At 32.7% G+C, this 20,747-nt stretch overlaps 2 protein-coding genes across 2 annotated transcripts; both read right to left on the bottom strand.

The window, feature by feature from the left end:
- Positions 1 to 254: 254 nt before the first annotated feature.
- Positions 255 to 2,809, bottom strand: LOC107645344 (protein ALTERED PHOSPHATE STARVATION RESPONSE 1-like). The gene is made up of 4 exons (XM_088489909.1): positions 1,846 to 2,809; positions 1,526 to 1,695; positions 1,222 to 1,445; positions 255 to 1,129 (listed from the first exon to the last, which is right to left on the bottom strand). The coding sequence occupies exons 1-4, from the start codon at positions 2,597 to 2,599 to the stop codon at positions 418 to 420; spliced, it is 1,860 nt and encodes a 619-aa protein (XP_088346035.1). The 5' UTR covers positions 2,600 to 2,809; the 3' UTR covers positions 255 to 417.
- An 11,398-nt stretch (positions 2,810 to 14,207) lies between these two features.
- On the bottom strand, positions 14,208 to 19,938 carry LOC107645345 (O-fucosyltransferase 16). Its single transcript, XM_016349353.3, has 10 exons — positions 18,992 to 19,938; positions 18,840 to 18,890; positions 18,646 to 18,736; positions 18,423 to 18,499; positions 18,055 to 18,143; positions 17,723 to 17,906; positions 16,914 to 17,095; positions 15,942 to 16,044; positions 15,237 to 15,568; positions 14,208 to 15,159 (listed from the first exon to the last, which is right to left on the bottom strand). The coding sequence occupies exons 1-10, from the start codon at positions 19,160 to 19,162 to the stop codon at positions 14,727 to 14,729; spliced, it is 1,713 nt and encodes a 570-aa protein (XP_016204839.1). The 5' UTR covers positions 19,163 to 19,938; the 3' UTR covers positions 14,208 to 14,726.
- Between the last annotated feature and the right edge of the window lie 809 nt (positions 19,939 to 20,747).

The raw sequence follows: 20,747 nt of genomic DNA, 5'->3' as shown, positions 1-20,747 counted from the left end.
TTTTGTTTGCCTTTACTTAAGTGATACTATCTCTCTTAATCTTTGCTTCTGAGTTCTGTCTTTTTTACATGTCGGACCTTATTTTATTCATTTCAAATAAACATTAAGAAGTTTAATTTTAATGCATCGAACATACAATCACATCTGTTTTTTTCGATAACCATTCACACTATTAATGTGAAAGGTAGTTATTTTTAGGTACATATTAATGTGAAAGGTAGTTATTTTTAGGTACATTACGTAATTGAATGCACGTATAAAATTATTTTATATTTTTATCAAAATTAAATTTTATTTTAAATGCTTAACATTTAAATTTCAATTAACCAACCCTTTCTTCGAAGGTGACATATAAAACCTTGGATGCAATGCGACAAGAATCAACGAATGGTGCAATATGAATAAAGCGAAAGAAAACTAATGAATGTTGTTGAGATCTCCCGAAAGATGGTTGTCTAGCTCAATTTGCTGGCACAATTGTTCATATGCACGAGTGGCGGAGGCAGTGAACCTCTCCATTGCAGCAAAAATATGTTGGAGACCTGACTGCAAGCTCATAGCAGCAAGAAGTTCACCACGATGCACAGCATCCCCTCTACCCATCTCTATCTCCCGAGACTGAATCACTTTGTGCATCTTTTGCTCCTGCCTCTCCAAGATTTTCACTTGTCTCTCCAGTTCCTTGTCCAATGTTGCTTTTTGACGAGGGTCTGAGATATGCTTATCCAAGATCTCATTCACTCTGAGGATGAATCCGTTGACGGCTTCCACCATTTCCTTCTCCGATAGATCATCCATTGCCCGTGACCATTTGCTGCAGATGACAAACAGAGGCGGTGCACCAATCCCACCAGAGGAAAAGGGTGGTACTGCTGTTGTTTCTTCAAGATCATGCATTAGGCATCTTACTAGCCAGCCATTCAACGCTTTGACATGCGACTTTTGGGCGTATATCCAATCTGAGAAGCTTAGAGTCCAGTTCTTAATCTCAGATTTGAGTTTTATTGCTGCATAGAGATGAGAATTACTGAGCTTTTCGTTGAAGGAGGTATCTAAACTCCTCGCTTCAGCAATCTGCCTACACTGTCGTTTGTAACATTCTAGCATGTCTTTCCACATTCGAAGAAACCTTTTTCTCACAAATATGAACCAGTGTTAGCTAAGGGGTATCAATATAGCTAGCAAACAGCATCTAGAGAAAAGAGGGTTCAGAGTATATACCTAAAGAGGAAAGTGCTGATGTGCGGCCATAACTGGTTCTCCCTCAAGTCGCATATGGTGTTAGATATGTTGTCAACTACTTGGATAGATATTTTCATTTTGGTAGCTAGAAGAGCAATCATGGTCTCCAGGGAATCAATCTTGTGAGCATCAGCACCTTTTTTACTGATGCGCCTCAACTGCCTACACTTGTTCTGATGGATTATGCGCAATTTCTCCTCGCCCTGAAATGAAATAGCCGCGTTAGTTCATTGCAGTATTAACAAATCAACTCATCACACATGGTTGGTTGGTGCATATATACCTTGACTTCATCGTAGAGCTTCTTCTCCCACATACATAGCTTGTTTAGAGTAGAGCAAACATTCTCGGATCCCATTGATCTCCGACCAACCAAGAGGGATGATTGCATGCTGCAATGGACCGTGACAGGCGTTGAAGGACTAGTAAATACCTGCATCAACTTGCAACCAACTGAACACCCCCCCCCCCCCAAAAAAAAAAAAGAAAACTCACTTTTTTAATTCAAAACTTGTTCATCTGATTTATTATAATCTGTGAAATTGATAAACAAAATACACAACACAGGAGTGGGTAGCCGCAGCCATAGGTGATAATGAGTACCTGGATTAACGGCTATATTGCGATGGTACCGAAGTTTGCCAACGTCCAACATTTCCAAGATTGGGTTTCCCGAATCAGATGCTTTCTCAAAAAGAAGCTGAATCTCTTTCATTGCCTCAGAGAAACTACTACCTTTGGCGAAAGGATCCTCCGATTCTTTCTTGTTCCAAGTTGAAGTCTTTTCCTTGGAAGAAGCAGCAGCAGCGTCAGCACCATCCTCCTTCTGCTTTAGCTTCTGCTGCTTGGCTTCTCCTTTATGAGTGTGATGATGATGAGTAGGAGTAGGAGTGTGCGGGTTGGGAGTAGTGTAGGGGAGATGGTATTTGTCGAAAGAAGTGTCAAAGAAGTTGAGGAAATCCCATTCTGAGGTGCTCGGCGGTGACGGAGGAGGAGGAGGAGGTGAGGAATCATAACGGGTAGTGCTTTGGTTGAACAAGTGGGATATTTTATTCGTATCCATATCCATATCCGTATCCGTATCTGTATCTGTATCCTCATCCACTGAGCCTGAGGAGGCAGAGGAGGAAGAGTGCACATGTTGATGGCAATTAGAATAAGGAGGTAATGGTAATGTTTCAGAGTGACGGAAGAAGGTGTGGAGAGCGAGGCCAAGATTTTTGAGGGACTGCATGTGTGCCACGTGTGCTTCAGCCACAGCGTAGCTCTGGCGGAGGGCCTCGTCCAGCAAGTTGCAGCGCTCGCGGCACAGAGCCACCGCCGGAAGTCCATCCACTCTTGAGGCGTTGCAACCCATCACCCCTGTCTTGCTTTCCTTGGAATTATAAAATGTCGAATTTGAATTGGAATGAATGTTACTATTACTTCTATTACATTACATTCACTTACATGGATTGGGAATGGGAATGGGAATGGAAGCGGAAGGGGAGCCTTGTTGCTGTATTCGATACTAACTGGTAGTACTAGTAGTGAATAACGGTGATTATTAATATGATTAATAGCATTCAAGTGTATGTTAGGATAGCATATTGACTTATTATGACTAGCTTGAGGGGTGGGCCTCTCTTTCTAATTTCTATGTTTACCCATTAACTTCCAAAAGTGGCGGGTACTGCCAATGCAACGTCTCTCTTCCTCCTAACTCCTAATTCAATTATTGTTCATTGCTATTCGTGGTCCTTTCCTTCTATCCTTATGCCTATGTACTCTTTATTCTCTCTACTGCTGCTACTACTAACCTTTTACGTTCTCTCACACACACACTCAACTTTTTCATATCTTTTATTCTTGAGTAAAAAGATAATTACATTCTTGAAGATTGACTTTGAATTAAGAGAGTCGCTTATATAAATAAGTCTAAAACGTTTTTTTAAATATGTTTTTTAATTATTAAAATTATATATATATATATATAATCAATTAAAGTATGTTATTTTTGTTAAAATTAGACTAGACAAATTAATTTGACCGAAAAATAGTCAGTTTAAGTTAATATTATTTTTTATAAAAAATAACTATAATACTCTTATTATAAAAAATAACTAAAATATTCTTATTATATATATATATATTATTAATTTTGAAAATTTTAAATCCTAATCCTATAACGGCAGAGAAGTAAAATATTATTTTTTATAAAAAATAACTATAATACTCTTATTATAAAAAATGACTAAAATATTCTTATTATATATATATATATATTATTAATTTTGAAAATTCTAAATCCTAATTCTATAACGGCAGAGAAGTAAAGGGCTAGAATTTAGAATTCTCAATATATATATATATATAAAATAGGAGTATTTTAGTCATTTTCTATAATAAAGATATTGTAGTAATTTTTTATAAAAAATAATATTTAGACCACTTCAAGATTTAATTCACTATTTTTTCGGTCAAATTAATTTATCTGACCTAATTTTAACAAAAATAACACAGTTTAATCGATTATATATGTTAAATTTTAATTACTAAAAAATATCTTTAAAAAAAAGACGTTTTAAGCGTCTTTATTTGAGTGGCTCCCTTGAATTAATTAGTCATTAAAAAAATAAAAAGTATTAATTAGATTTCTATGATAATAAATAATAGACACGTTATATTTTTATGTTAATTTATTATGTAAAACTTGTATCAATTTATAAAAGATCGTGACATAAATAACAAATGTAGGAATGAAATTTTACCTACTTTGTTAGGGTTCTTGATAAATAAACACCAATCGATAAAAATTATATAAAAACTAAAAAGATAATAAATGTTTCTGTTCCGGGGAAAAGATAACATAACCGATGAAGCAATCGAGGTCGTAGCCGACTTCACGGGATAACAGCAACGGCCGGATCACCCGATCTTGTAACCGCTGAACCCCAACTATAATGAGCACTAAATGCTGGAAAACGACAACCTCCAAAGACAGGAGTTAAAAGGAAGAGTCCAGCAACAGGTAAACACACGAAAAAATTCTTTGCTACCTCATACACTACTGACTTTAGTATCGGAGTGTCTTGCAGGTTGTCCTCCCGACCTGATTTTATAACCTTCGAAGTTGAGATCTCCAGTTCTTTCACTTCACCGGCTCGTGACCTTGCTTGGAGCAGAAACAGTTTCACTCTCCAAAATTATATTATTTCCATAGTCATATCACAATAACAAAACACATCTATTATGAGTCTGACATGCTAGTCTCTAAAACTGCCAAACGATGACCAGATTCTCAAATCCAAATCTTTTTTACAGTCCAAATTGGTAAAAAATCAATAATCACCAACTAACTTTTAAATTTAAATACCTCTATTATCTTAAAAAATAAGATAAGATAACAAGACAAAAATTATATAAAATATTGTTCTAAAAACCAAACCGGACCGATCAGTTCAACTGGATTAACCAGAAATCGGTCTTCTAGCCAGTTCGGTTGAAATAAAAAATCGTCTGACAAAAAACCAATAAAAAATCGGTCAAACTGGCGGTTAACCGGTGAACCGGACAGTTTTTTCCGATTTTCAATTTTGAAAAAAAAAACATAAACAACGGATAAAGATAAACGCTCTTCTCTCTCACACACACACCCCACCCAGCTCCTCTCTCTCTCTCTGAGCTCCACAGAAGACGAAACCCTAGCAGCCTCTCTCTTTCCCAGCCAACCAGCAGCAGCAGCCAACGGCCAACGCCGCCGTCGCCAACGAACTCTTCTCCTCATCCAGCGTCGAGTCCCGCCGTCGCGATCCTCTTCTCCTGGATCGCTTCACCTCGCATCGCCAGGTCTGCTCGGAGCTGCTGTTGGTGTCGCCGCCTCTGTCTTCGTCGTCGTCGGCCACCCTGAAATCGTGTCTCTGTCTTCATCGTCGATCCCTCTCTCTCTTGTGCGTCAAGTCTCTGTCTTCGATTTCCTCTGTGCCTGAGTTCACTTCCCCTCTTCTGTTGCCTCTTCAGCCTCTCCTCTCTTCTTTGTGGTGCTTCCACCTCTCGCTTCACCTATTAGGTATCCTCTTTTTCTATTCTTTTTAAAATACCTTTTTCCTTTTTTCTCAATTCAAAAATTCGAATTTTTTCCCATCTTGGATCCATCCCCTTTCAGATTGCCACCGCAGCGACGGGTTTGACCACCGCAGCTCCCACCGCGTCGTTGTCATCGCCGAGCTCGCCTTCTCTTTTAAAATAATTCTATTAATTTTTTGTGGTACTTATTAATTTTGTTGATTGTTAATTGTTAATTTAATTGTCTAATTGTATGGATTCTGACTTCTAAATTTGTTTTCTGAACTTTGATGCCTTATGTAATTGATAATTTTCTATTTTAAACTTTTTGGTGCGGCATGTATTGTTGGCTTCTTGATGTGATTAGAAATTTTCTGTAAATCTGTTCAACAATCAATATTTAGTCATTGACTGTAACTGTATTTAATTTGTATAAATTTGTGTTTGTCAATTGTAATTGTTACTAATTAGAAATTTTTATTTTTAAATATAGAACAACTAGATAATGATCAAGCATTACATATATTAATTTTTAATAATTTTATTTAATATTTATTAAACCGATTGAATCTCGGTTGGATTATTGAACCAATAAATTAATTGTCTTACCGATTTATTGATCGATCCGGTTCTCACAACATTGATATAAAAAAAATAAGAGACTCTCTTATATATATTATACACTCATAACTCTCACTTATATTTTTTAGACTCATTCTAACTTAACAGACTCATTCTAACTTAAAGTCATATGTTTATAGATATTACTTCCTACCACTCTAAAAATCCAATCTCATCATCACTAACACCGATAAATCTATGATCCTTTCTTCGATTCGTACCAGCAAAATCTCGTACAACATCCTATACCCATTGCTTGCTATCATAAAAATGCTAATTGAATAATTGATACTTAGGGTCAAAGTACTTTACTTTTTAGTTTTTAAAATTCGTCTACATCCTACATTCTAACATCTACATGTAAATGGTGAAATAGGGCCGCTAAAATATACGCACATTTATTCAGTCACACACCGACATTTGTGTATAAAAGTTTGTGTCACATTCTTTAAATTTATACCCTTAATTAATCCAATATGCCAATAATTAATTTCCACTTAAGAATCTATTCGGCCAATAAATTATTATATATACAAAACAAAATTTAAATATCAACACTTATTTAAACGAATAAGTTTATTATCAATCTAAATTTGTTAAATTTATACATTATATATCAATCATATTAAATATACACTAAATATCAATCATACATATAAAATATATATAAAAAATAAATATATATTTTAAAAATACTGGAAAACAATTAAAAATTAATATTTTTTATCATCACTTTTAATCATCAATCGAATTTGTTTTAGTTTAGTAATTCAATAATATATTTTAATTCACACTTTTAAACATTGATAATTAATTTATGGTCTAAAATAATAAATTTTAATAATTTTTTAATATTTTTCATATATTTATATTAAAATACATAATATTAATTTTTTGTATACATATAATATTTTTTTATTGAATATAATATATATATTCAATCAGTAATGCAAGGGAAACCACGACCACAGTAGATATTTTGTGTGGCTATATTGAAACTGGAGTATAATTCCGTTAATTTTCTCTAGTTTTCAAATTAGCCATAAATACTAATCATTATTGTGCAAAGCATGAGGCAAAGAGCCTTAACTTTATGATTTATCATGCAAAGCTGAATGAATGAATCCAAAGATCATAATTTGATTTCAGTAAGTGCAAAAGTAATTAATTTAAAATGACAAAAAAGATAATCCTAAAGTTATTACGAATGCATTGTGATACTTTTTTTGGTGAACGAAGGCATCATGATTTAGGATGATGGCAATGGAAACGATGCATAGATTTGGCCAGATGGGAAATCAGATATGCGTCTCTTCCTCAAAAGAATATTTTCGATGGAATTCCAACTCACTTAATTTTGTTTGCATGTTACTCTATAAGATAGAGATTGAAAAACAAAAATTAAAAAATTGAAATAAATTAAATTTTTATATTATATTTAGTGTAAAATATATATGATTAAATTATATTTTAGTATTTGTTTTATTCAAAATAAATATAAAAATAAAATAAATATTCTTAGTTAAATTTATTATAAAAAATATTACTAAAATTGTAATTTCGATTTTTAAAAATTTTAATTCTCTGTATCTTTATTTTTTAAAAATATTAAAAAAATTAAAAATTTATGTCCCAAACTACAATACTAAATCATAATTTTCCAATCTTAGTATGTGAAAACAAACACCAATTATATATATATAGGACTGAGACGTATCCGAACTAGATATAGAACCATATATATAATATTTTCTCGAAAATCAACGTCTACTTTGGGATAGAGAATAAAACAATATATAGAGAGTCGTTCATTAATTTAGGGGTAAAACGTTGAAATAAGCCAATGACACACTAAAATTGTACAAATCAGCCAAATTGAGAATTGATACAAGAATCAACCAGAAGCACATCTATACGTATTCGAATTAGTTAAATACGAATTAAACATTTAATGTAATTTGAATCACACTGATTTGAATTACACACAAACACTAATTCGAATCAACCTGATTTGAATTACACACACTAATTTGAATTAAGGTGATTCAAATTACACACACGCTACTCTTAGTAATTCGAATTATGCTATTTCGAATTATACAGGGCCAGACGTGTATATATATGGTGTGAACGTGAATTGATCTCATTAGAGTGACAAAATGGCTAGTGAGGAGAGTTTTGTAGTGTTGGTACATCACAGAGGATCAATTAAGAGAAAAACACGCTCTGGTGTGAAGTTCACTGATAAGAATCCTCTGTTTTACATCCTAGGTATAAAACTTTGTGTGGTAAGGTGTTACACACTGCTTTGTTTTTAGTGATTGAATATTTTATTTTATTTTTTTATTCATGTATGTAATAATATTGCCAAGTTAAGAATTATTAAATATAATTTATCATTTTACCTTCATTAAATTAGTGAAACATATTGTAATGATTGGATGAAAATGTGTCGTAGGGATTGAATTAGATGATAGAGTTTACAACATAGAGAGCATTTAAGGTGCTATAAAATAAAAGAGGCACGGAACAAGTTTTACTCCAAGAATGAGTGCAATAGGAACTCGGCATTTACATGTGTGTGAATAATACTTCTAATTCAAATCTCATTGAATGCCCTATACTTTTGAAGATCAAATATGGTTCACATATTCAATTCTCAAAGTTTGATAGAGAATTTAGTTATTGAGCAGCTAGCTAGAACCTGCTTTAATTTAATTTGGTTGTTGTATTTGCAAATTGAAACTTTATTTATATTTGGTTTCTTTTCTTATGTGCTTGCTTAGTGTATAGTCATAGATATTTTAAACCAACAATTTTGTACAGGCAGCAAAACTCAGAAGACAAGCAGCTGCTAAAGATAGAAATTTTGGACTTATTTTCTGGTCTTGAAGAATCAAAAACTAATCTGGTTAGTTTATGAGTTCACTATTTTTTGAGATTTGCACTATAAGTTTTGATAATTCTACTAACTGATGTATTTTATTTTATTTTGTGTGTGTTTATTTATAGGTAACTGCATTTGATAATGGAATGAGCTCAAAATATTTGTTAGAGTCAGAACCAACATGAAGTAATATTGAAGTATTATCTTCTATTCATGTATATTACCCTTCCATTGATCAACAATCAAGAATATAATGTTAAAATGGCCTTCTCACAATTTCTACAACAACTTAATGCACGGTTCTCTATCACCTTTATTCAAGTCTCTGTCAATATCAGATAATGTGAGTTCTAAAATAATTTTTTTGCTGTCTCTTATATTTATAGTCTCTGATTATATAAGAGAATTAGTTGTGCACTCAATGTAATATGTTGTTCTTTTTTCTATTCTTATAAAATATGAATTCTTTGATCATATGTAAATTATTCCAGATTTTCTACTATTCTAAAAAGAGACATTTATATTAACTATGCTTTTGATGGATGCACTCATGAGTCATGAGTTTATCAAAATAGATTTTTACACCTTGGTGTATTAATTATGATGCAATTAGTAAGCAAGTAAAAAGTTGACAAATCACTCTAAGTAGATGCTTTAGCAAATGAACATCCAAAATTACAAGTATAATGCAAAAGCTTAGTTTACATGTTTTTTTCTTTTTTTTTTTTGTCTTAAAAAATAAAATCCTGCATCAATTTTAAGAATTAGAATCATGTTAATTTATTAAAAAAATATTTATATGACCAAACACTTCTCTTTTGTTTAGGTCCAGTTTGGGTAACTAACTTAATTAAGCTCCTTTTGATAAACAATAAATGACTCTGTTAAAAGTAACTTATAAATAAGTTATTTTGTGTTTGGATTTTTAACTCTAAAAATGCTTATTTTAAAGAAATGTAATGAAAAGTAGAAGTATTATGAGAGAAGTCATTTTTTTTAACTTCTCTATAAACTCCAAAATAGCTTCTTAGAAAGTTGTAATTTGATTTTGAAAATTGCACCCGACATTAATACTACTACTTTTTATAAGTCAAAAGTTAAAAAAAGCTACTTCTAGAGTTTTCTAAACAGGCCCTTAATGATAAGTGAATGACTATGGCACACTTCTACTTTACAAAAGCACGTGATAAGACAAATTTGATAATTATTTTTAGGTACTCTGTTTTTGTGGTAAACATTTGATTTATTCTTTGTTTTTGTTTTTCTATAAAATAGCAAATTGATACTTCTCATAGAAAATTATTAGTTTATTTTATTTTATTTTATTTGTATGGTAACATTCCTTCTTAATTTAGAATTTCATCATTGATTTATATTCAAAAAAAGTAAAAGGGGATCGATTCCATAAAAGATGAGAGCAGTAAGTAGAAATTTACTGAGAATCATCCTTGTTAGATCGTCAATATTGTACCCAAGGTGTCTTTCGAGTATACCGAATCATATCCATTGAAAACAATAAAACTAATTTCATGTAGGTTTGTTTTAATTTTTAAATAGTCATTTTTTTTATTTTTTGTGCTTCTTATTACTTGATTCAGTGTGTTGTTTAGAAGCCAATAGTTAGTTATTGAATGATATTTTATTTCATATACCATGTATCATGCCTTCTTATTACTTGGTTGGAAATTTGATCATGCAACTGATTATGTATTGGGAGTACTATGTTTTGATTGATTATGTCTATTAATGTATTATACAGTTTATGTTGTGTCAGCTTTAGAAATTTTTTATTTTTGTTCAAATTATATGGCATAAGCTTCAATAATCAATGGAATTAGATTTTTAGAGCATTTGATGAGTATAAAGGGATAGAAAATACACGTTAACTAACTCTTCAGATTTTGACTTTTCATTTTTAAAGTAATTTATACATTATTACACCAGCAAGGGCCTTATTTGATTATTGGTTTTGAATTTCATGTTTTGACAGTATAACGAAGTTCTTGACAAAGGAGTTTCCAAGACAATGTATACACCATATCTTTTAGAATAAAATCCAAATCAGCCCCTCACAATTACCTCGAAAGACAACGAGGTCTCTGACAAAAAAAAATCCCAACCCGACTCCTGACAAAAAAAAACCCAACCCGGCCCCTGACAATTACTTCGAAAAGACAACGAGGCCCTTGTACCAAAAAAAGTTTAATGTTATTTTTTTTGGCATAGGGGCTAATCAGTCCCAAAAAAAATTATCAGGGGCCGGATTGGATGTTTTTTTTTTTTGGGCCTCGTTGTCCTTTCGAGATAATTGTCAGGGGTCGAATGGAGTATTCACTCTATCTTTTATTATTTTTAGCATAGCCACCTCATAAAGTTTTTAAAGAAAAATCTTCAATCACTTTTAGATTTTTTTTTTTTTTGCAAATTAAAAATTGTGGGATGTCACCAAAATATGATTTTTGTTTTTAACGAGGTCATATTTATTTTTTGCATAATATTCTCAATAAACATTACCAACTTTTTCATTTTAATTATTTATTTATTGCTGAAAACTAATGGCTACAAAATCTTCTATTTCTATAACTCTCATAAGTTGTGAAACTTTATGAAAGATAGCTGATTATGTGTGCCAACTACTCTAAATACTAGATGCTTTATGCGGAGTTCATGAAAACGAACGGGGAAGAGAAATTGCAAATTATTCTGTAGACCAAGTAATAGAAATTTATTTGTTTACTAAAATACATTTATTTGATTGAATTTCGTGTTAATGCTTGGCTTATTACGTGCTTCTGCTCTTTTTTTATATGAGCTTTTCTAAGGTGATTTGACAAATAATTATAAATGATAAGGCTTTTTAATGAATGAAAATATGAAGTATAAGAATCAATATCAAATAGCAGTATTACACGTTCAAGATGCAGAGACTGTATTTTTAATAGAAATTTTTAAGTTAAATTATAGAAGTGAAATCTATGACTTCAGAAGTCGAGGTCAACATGTATTGTAAGTCATCTTTAATGAATTAAGAGGGGGAAGATGATCAATAAACTGAAAAAATTTGGTTTTTAGTTGTCTTTTAACTATTCTAAAGATCTATTTTTTGTCTCCATTATTGTGGTTCCTAAACTATAATAAAATAAAGTTAAAATTCTATTAAGTAGATGCATAATTTGTATTTGCACTAATATTTTCTCCTGATTTTAGTATTTTTTCTAATTCGGTATTACTCAGGCAAAATCAAGGATAGCTTAGGGAGTAATAATGTACCAAATTTCTGGTGATAATATATTGCAAAACTTATAAAATATGTTTTTGTTTCTTTTATTTTCTCTTCATCATTTTTTTACTCAATTTATTCATTATTACTATTATTTGTTTATTTACTTTTCATTTTTAGCTGTTGAATGACTTAATTATCTCTCTATTTTTTCTTTCTGTACAATATATTTTATTCTATATTTTGATTTTTATTCTAACCTTATCATGTTATAAAGACAACATTAAAATGTTCATGTGAATCTTGGATCAAATCACATATATCAATTCTTATTGTATTTATATGGCTTTTAGGTGATTCAGAGTGTATGATTGAATTTTAATTTTGTGTAAATGTGTTAGAAAAATTTGATAGCATCGGTGTATTATAGGTACAAAAAAGCTCAAAAAAAATGTGTAGTACGATATTAATTTTGGTGATGTTAGCATATTTATAAGATTCTGCAATTTTTCTTTTTTAAATATTCTTATTGTGCATTATTTTCTTTTTTCAGGTTCAGCCCATTACGTACAAACACAAATATAATAGGTCATGGATGACGATTATAATTGGATATAAGTGAGAGGAATACAGATCAAGTTAATTGAGCCTTAGAGAAGAGATTAAATTTAATTTTCTTTTATACGTGGTTGCTTTCACTTTTAGTATTTATCTGAAATTATCCGTAAATATGACTATTAAACATGCTTAGTCAGAGTTAGTATCTGCATTATTTTTGTGACTTGATTATTTGTTCATTACTAACATACTTCATTATTTAAAACCATTTGTAAGAATTTAAAGAGGTCAATTAAAGTTCTAAATTTTGTGATATGTCATGAATTTTTTTAATTGATTTGGTTTGCATGGCATGGGAATAAATGAGGTTGGGATTGAGTTTTTTTTAATTGTTCATTTTTAGAACAACTTCTTTCGCTTATCCGTTTTACTTTTTTTTTTTAATTTAAAAACAAATCATACAAGGTAGTCACGTTTTTTTGGTCAAATTTATAGATTTTTATTATGGATTATTTTGTCGGGATTATATTTATAACTGATTAATTACATCCTTATTTAAAATTTTATCATCGTATTCAAGACAGTGTTAAAAATTATTTATATCATGCATTTAAAGAATTTTTAAAATTTTTTTTAAATGTTTGTTCCTAAAATATTAAAATAGTTCTTTCTTTTACTACTTCATTCATTAGAACATATTATTCTACACGTTGAGTTAATCTTTAAAAGCAAGAAGAGAGAGATATGTTGTTGGTTGGATTAAGCGAGATCTAATTTATGGTGGAGGAGGCGGATTTACAGAAACAGGAGTTGAAACTATTTTTGGATAACAAAATTACGGTGAATTGGATTAATGGTGTAAGTGTAACAAGTTGGGAACAACGGTTTTTAAGAAATAAGACCATAATCACAGCATAAGAGTTTCAAAATGCTGTGTGTTGAATTCAAATGTAAAAGGAAGTATAAACTAAGAAAAAAGTGAGAATAAAAGACACTAAACAATAAGAATGAATAGGTATAGTGGATGGCTTTAACAAATTGTGGCACAAAGAATAAAGCAAACATAAGTATTGAAGTGAAGCGAGGACTGTAGATTGATGTTTTATAATATAATAGGGTGCCGTATTTTTTGAGTTGATAAATTACTTATACTAATAAGAATTCATATAATTATATAAATTAACATTAAATTTAACATCATATAGCTATATAATATTTAATAACATTTTGAGGAGAATGAGATGTAAAAATTTATAATTTATCAATTTTGGTATTTTTTTTATATTTGTAATTTATATTACATGTTTCTATTATTATTTATAAGAATTTTTCATATATAATTTTTAGATTAAGTTATTTAAAATATAAATAAATTATATAATATCTTTATTTTTATTTGGTGTGTGAAGGTATAATGTACAATTATGCGTGACACATATCTAATAAAAAAATTAAGAATGATAATACATGTGTAATTAAGAATGATAATACATGTGTTATTGTAATTTTAGTATGACTTCTATTATATTAACTGATAAAGGTGATTTAGTTTAGCATTCCCATGCGTCGCTGCACGGGGCATGCACTAGTCAGAATCAAGACCAAATTATCACCCATGAAGACAACACAATGATAGAAAGACTAAAAAGAACACTTAGCATCCCGTTCCAGGCGGAAAATTTTGACAAAATCTACCCCAACAATAGGGGGTTAAAAAAAATTGAAAGATTTACAAAGTCTATCACCTATAACAAATTTTCTGAATAAAGATATACACCGCCTATCAACTGTAGTGATTTCCCTATTTCTATAAAGACAACCAAACTCATTTTCTTTCTGCAGCTATATGCTGGCTAGATTTCCTCCTATTCCTCTATTGGTTATATTTGATCTCGGACCCCTTCAGATTTAAATTGACATCCAGACACTCCATTCAGCATGAAAATAGGCAATTATGTCCCTACGAAGCCAGTATTGAGCAAGACATATGGGAGTTCTTTTCCTTTTCATTTTTTTTTAATTATATCATTCTGTTTCTTGTGTTTATATATGATGCAACTCTCAAGCAGCAGCAGCAGCTGAAGGCAGCATGAGGCGGCAACAAATCACAATGGAAGCGTCAAGAAGACAGCTGTCCTTAAAAAGGACCTTTCACTAATCTGACAGAATTTCTTCCAACTCAGGATCCTCAGAGTTCAGAGCTTCATAGTCCGAAATTGTTTCATTGAACATCCCCTTCTCATCACCCTGATCTTCATCATCATCCATGTCAGGCCATTCAGACTCATCATCCACATCCTGATCATTATTTGTTACATTTTTCCTATTCGTGTTATCCTTCCCATATTTTCTAGGTCCAGATATTTTCTCCACTTTGGTTACAGAATCCTCGCATATGCAGGTAGATGGATTCTCATGAAACCCACCTCTACCTGGTCTAACTTCCTTTGGCTCCCCCATGAAGCCTTTCTGGAAAGTACGGACACTAGAAGCAAAAACTTCCCAAGTCAAATTGTTTCTGTTCAAGAACAAACGGTAGAGCTTTTTTGCATTTGGACGAATGGTAGGCTTGTGCCCAAAGTATCTCCTACAAAGAAGTGCTCAAAAAGTTGATCAGGCAGCACGTTAGTAACGATAAACAGGAGAAGAAAAAACCTGACATACCTTCTTCCAGCTAATATTTTAGCCATATTACCATTGTTGTTTGTCACAAATACATCACTTTCATCACAAACAATGAAGTCAAGTGCAGCCATGCGAGAAGAAAATGGAGAAAATGGCTCTAATTCTTCTTTCGTAGCAATGGTGTCCTTTGAGTGGAAATTGGGAAACAATGCTTTGAGAGGTGCCAATGTTTCCTCCCCTCCATATACTTCCCCTGATGCAACATATATATGAACATCAGAGCCATACCCCAATGCTCTTAGCATGAGTCCAACTTCTTCTGGGGTTAACGGGCATTTCCCCTGTCTCCTTTGCCTATCAGGATTGCTTCTCTGCATTTCAATATTTCTCAATTGTTTTTACTAGTCTATAGTCTATATCCATAATTCTGAATAAACTTTCAAATGCAAACATAGAAAGATTTTCTATTCACAACATTATGCCTTTTGCTACAAACAAATAATCAGTCATTAACACCGCTACACCAGTGCCCAAACTCATTTTCTGAAAAAACATCCAGTTGGGTTTTATCTCCGGTATAATTCTAACAAAATTAATATTGACTACCACTATCATGTGCTTGCATGTGCTGTCAAGCATACAAAGTAGAAGACTAAATAATACAATAATACATTATGGAATTTTCAAGATCTCCTAATAATTGAGGTTTGTAATGAGTAACAACATTAAACATGCAAGCCTTACATGCAGTGTTTTCCATCTCCTCCTTATAGTGCCCAGTTCCTTTTGCTCCTTCTCTCCACCACCATAATCACATCCAGAAAATGCAAGCATATCAGGTTCAAACCTGTAGAAAAAATTCAGCGAGATTAATGAACTCTGGCAATAGTTATTTCACCTAGTTAACTGCAGCAACACAAAAAAGTCATTGCTACTTGTCCACGTTTCAATAAACAAAATCTTTGTTAATGCAATCATGTCAATCAAACTCTTTCACAGCAATTGTCCCATTGGTGGTCAGATATTCCAATAGCATGGTTAGAGAGGATGGCTGGCCACTGGCCCAATTTGACTTTGTAATACTTGACTACTTGCAAATACCGCATTCTAGTAAGAACAACAATCCTACATGATATTGGTTACTCTTTTGTTTCAAAATAGGACAAATAGATGGAATTGGATATCATAAGATTATGTTTAGATAGCACATTTGGTTAAAAAAAAATCGGCAGGAATATTCACAAGAAAAAAATGCTTGCTAAAAGCAGAGAGACTCGCATTTGTGCTACAATATACCTGAGATTTTTAGTAGGGATTAACACCAAAAATACCAGCAAATTATTCGGTCGCCAACAAAAATGCCTTGATTTATATTATCAACAAAAATACTCTCAAAATATTTAAACACATGACAAAAGTACATAAATGTGACAAAAAGTCATCTTTATTAACGGAAATGCTGATCTGGCAAACAACATGTCCGCCGAACGGAAGCCACATAAGCATTGTCGGTTGCCACCTCAATCGTTTACGTTATCGGAGATGGTCTTTCTTCACATCTAGGTCCTACTATCACATTTTTAAACATTTTGACGGTACTTTTGTTATTAACATAAACCGAAGATATTTTCATCAGCGCCTGAGGGCATCTGTGGGTTAACTCTTTTTGTGATCACGTACAGGCTATATAGGATCAAATTCAAATGTGAATACTACCTTAGGTGCAATGCAATATAGTGCTTGCTTCTCATCCTCATTCGATGAACCAATTTTTCACCCATTGAAAATATTGGATTGGTAAACCTTAAAGCATGGTAATTAACTCTACATCTCAGTTTCTGATATTCTGTATCCAACCTGTTTGCAAGCCTGTAGTCAAACTTGCTGAGTTGAACAGCCTGCAACAAAAAGAAGCAAACTAAATACTTTGCAGGGGGTAACAAAATACCCTAAACAATCCGTAAATTGATTAAAACTTAATAGTATTACTTAGATCTGAATGTGAAGAGGTTTGACTTGGCTTCCATAAAATATAAATCGATTCAAAGTTCAAACTCAAACAATTCAACTAATTATTATATGGCAATGAAATGCAAATGATACCCCAGAGGAACAGGGGTTTTCATTAAGCAATAAAAGCAGCAGCCGAGGCTAAATAGTGTTCTCATGCATCCACAGACTTCCTCAAATTTCTTGAGGTTTCAAGTGGCAAAACTGCTTTTAAAAATTAAAGAATGGAACCACAGCAATTACAATTTTAAGAAGGCTACAGGTTATGAACCTTCAGGATTTGGTCTAACTAGCTATGAACCAATAACCTAGATTGATGAAACAAGGGAGTAACACGAGTTATCTAATCATGGTGAGGATCTAGATTTGAGCATATGACATCTTCCAGACAGCAAATAATAATAATAATCAAGCCAAAGGGTAAAGATGACTTGTTCCAGTTAAGGAAAGAATTTTAAACAAGTAGGCAATATTTCTGCATTTAAGAAATTTCAGACAGGGCATAAAAGACTTACATGCTTTTTCAGGAGTACAGGTAATATACGATTTACGTAACATCTTTCATTACACTTCCTTGGAACACGCATGTTGTACGAAGATAATGTTTTCCCACCTCTTCTTGGGAGTTGCTTGATGATTTTTACATCCTTTGACAAGTATGAGATAAACCAATCAACATCAAAAATTTCTGAGAAGTTACTGCAAAAGAAAAAGCATGACATCATTTCACAATTAAAAAGTTGCTAGCTACACTGACATTTGGATACTCAGATGGCGCATTTGAATTACAAAAGCATAGCTACACACACGGACGGACCAGATAACAAAAAGTCCTTCCATAACTGACCTAGAGTCTTTCCAGAACGATTTTTGATCCAATTTGGGAATAACAAGTGTAGCATTCAAGATACGCGCAGCAACAACACCATCTGTAATCTGGCAGTTGCAGATATAAAATAGTTGTCATTAACAGCTGAGTATGTTGATAACTTGCAAGCAATAAGCAATCGAAACAGCTATCCTGTTGCATTAAACTCTCTGATTTTGATTTTGTTTCTACTTTTAATTCATTTCACTTCTTTTATTTCAAAAATATTATACATATAACTATAATCACATAAATAGAAGGTAAAAGGTTTAAAACATGATGGAGTGTAAACAAAAGCCAAGCATCAAATACTCGGTTTGCCATAAAAGGGATAGATAGAAAAATACCCCAGTTCTCTGTTGATTCAAGCCTCCACTTGTTGCAATCATCAAATATCTGTTAGGTTGTGTAATAACTTGAGCCTCTGCCATGAGAAAAACAAAGTTATCTGTAACAGGTACATTTATACAATTATACATGTATTGAGAGAGATAAAGAGAGAGAGAGAACACTTATTAGTGAAGTGATGTGTAATCAATGCGAATATAAACATTGCAGTGAAATACGCACTTGGAAACTTGTTGCCCGCATCGCTGCAGCCGTGGAAGTGTTCGGAGTTTCTAGAACTCCAGACATGGCGATCCATCTTTCCTCCACCTCTCTGCTCATCATATCAAAACAAAGAAAACACAACTAAGGAATTAAGATCCAATAGAAACAAGCAGAAGCTGATTAGGCAAAGGAGAGATAAGAAGAACCCTAACCGGAACGCGGAAAACGGGAGTTGTAATTGCATCATCCGGCGGAGCGTTAAGCTATTATTAAATAGATAGAAGAGAAGAGAAAGCGGGTGAGCAAGTCGCATCGAAAGAGTATCCAATTTTATGAAATGTGAATTTAATTAGCTAGTACTGACCGAGGAGGTGTAGAAGTGGCGCAGATGATCGGTGTCGTTGGGGGAAGGAGCCAGAATGGAAAGGAGAGAGAAGAGAACCAGAAGAGCAGCGGCGACGCCTGAAATCAGAGGAATCAAGAGGCGGATGCGAATGCGTTGGTAATTGTTGTGGCGCCGCCGCTGAAGCGCCATAGGCTCCTCTCTCTCTCTCTCTCGCCGCTTGGCTTCCTCAGTTGCTCTTTGTTTTCTGGTCTTACTAGCTTGCGAGAAAAGAATAGCGAGCAATTTGGTATGATAAAAAAATTAACTAATAAGTTGTTTTATCAGTTGTAATTCAATATTTAATTAAATTAAGTAATTGATAACAGCGCAAGTGCCATCCAGGAAAAGGGAGGGAAACATGAAGGCAGCATTAAGCTCACTCTCTCCCCCAATAATGGATGGTGGTGATAGTGAATTAATGATCCAATACAATATACAGAGATAATTTACAAAGTAAAATATAGAATAAGTAATAAATAAGAAGGAATAAAAGGAGGAATAAGGCCAGGTGTAGTGAAGGTGTGGTTACTGAAGCCTAGTGAGTGTAGTCGTAGATCTATGATTTATCTACCGACTTTCTACTTATGTGTCGTGGTGTTGTGGTGGTTTCTGTTTAAGGTAAACTGGTAAAGGAAATCAAGATAGAAATGACGCTGCACCACCACGCCACGCGACAGGGCGAAAAATGAAAAAAAAAAATAAAATAAAATGGAAAAGGTATGAGGGTTGAGTGTTGTGGGCTGCCTTCCTTTCTTGCAGTTTTCTTGATTTTCACTCTAACCATTAACCATACCGAAGTATTATGCCTTCCTTCCCCCTTTCGGCCCCTTCCTCAGTTCCTCTTCACCTCAGCAGGGTATCTTTCCTTGCACGTGTCACGTGGACTCTCTCTCTCTGAACGACAGAGCATATTTGTTTGGCTACATAAACTTATTTATGGAGGGGCTTTTAAATATTAATCGGTAACTCGTATAATTTTCCCACTCAATTTCCTTCGGATTTGGCACTTTTTTTTATTTTGATATGGAGTAAGTAAATGGGACGGTATGATGGGAGTAGGGGTGGATAAAGGCCAGCGGTCTGTCAGGAATCTGCAGTCTGATCTGTGTTTGGCCTGGCCTGACCTGACCTATTATAAAATAGATATAGGCTCAGGCTCTTATAATTGAGGAGGATTCGATTTGTGTACTTGAAGGGTCCGATTTGTGTATTCTGAATTTTTTCAATTTTTAAACACAAATCGGATGGTCCGATTTGTGTACTCCCACAATTTTAAAAAATACTAAAAATTATAATATTAAAGTATATCACTCATTTTACTTTCATATCAAATTTTTTTAGCTCGGATTTAGAACAACCTATATTCTAGCATACGACGCTCTACGCTCCTCAATTTAGTCCCTAAAATTATATTCGAACATTAATTTAATTTTTAAAATTTTAATGGTCTCAATTTATTTTCTAAATTTTTTAATTAATTTTGTAATAGAAATTACTATAGAGACTAATATGATTAAAATTTGAAATATTTAGGAATTAAATTGAAATAAGGTGAAAACTTAGGTGCAATCGACTTCACGTGAAGTTCTCAGATATCAACTTCACCTGAGTTTTCACCTTGAAACAATTAAAATTTCAAGGACTAAATTGAGATTCAAGTATAACTTTAGAGACCAAACTGAGTATTTTCTCCCTCTACTGACTAATTGTATTTATTACTTTATTAATTAAGCTA

Source organism: Arachis ipaensis, chromosome B6, assembly GCF_059453495.1.
Source record: "Arachis ipaensis isolate K30076 ecotype BB chromosome B6, ASM5945349v1, whole genome shotgun sequence".
NCBI classification, from domain to species: Eukaryota; Viridiplantae; Streptophyta; class Magnoliopsida; order Fabales; family Fabaceae; genus Arachis; species Arachis ipaensis.
This window is presented reverse-complemented; position numbering and strand designations above follow the sequence as displayed.

Bases quoted from the DNA above. Each gene is read 5' to 3' on its own strand.
- LOC107645344 (XM_088489909.1), bottom strand. From the start codon at position 2,599: ATGGGTTGCAACGCCTCAAGAGTGGATGGACTTCCGGCGGTGGCTCTG. The intron at 1,696-1,845 runs GTACTCATTATC...GGGGGTGTTCAG, and splicing joins CAATATAGCCGTTAATCCAG to TTGGTTGCAAGTTGATGCAG. The intron at 1,446-1,525 runs GTATATATGCAC...ATTTCATTTCAG, and splicing joins AGCTCTACGATGAAGTCAAG to GGCGAGGAGAAATTGCGCAT.
- LOC107645345 (XM_016349353.3), bottom strand. From the start codon at position 19,162: ATGGCGCTTCAGCGGCGGCGCCACAACAATTACCAACGCATTCGCATC. The intron at 17,907-18,054 runs GTCAGTTATGGA...TTTCTTTTGCAG, and splicing joins TCGTTCTGGAAAGACTCTAG to TAACTTCTCAGAAATTTTTG. The intron at 15,160-15,236 runs GTATGTCAGGTT...ACTTCTTTGTAG, and splicing joins AAAATATTAGCTGGAAGAAG to GAGATACTTTGGGCACAAGC.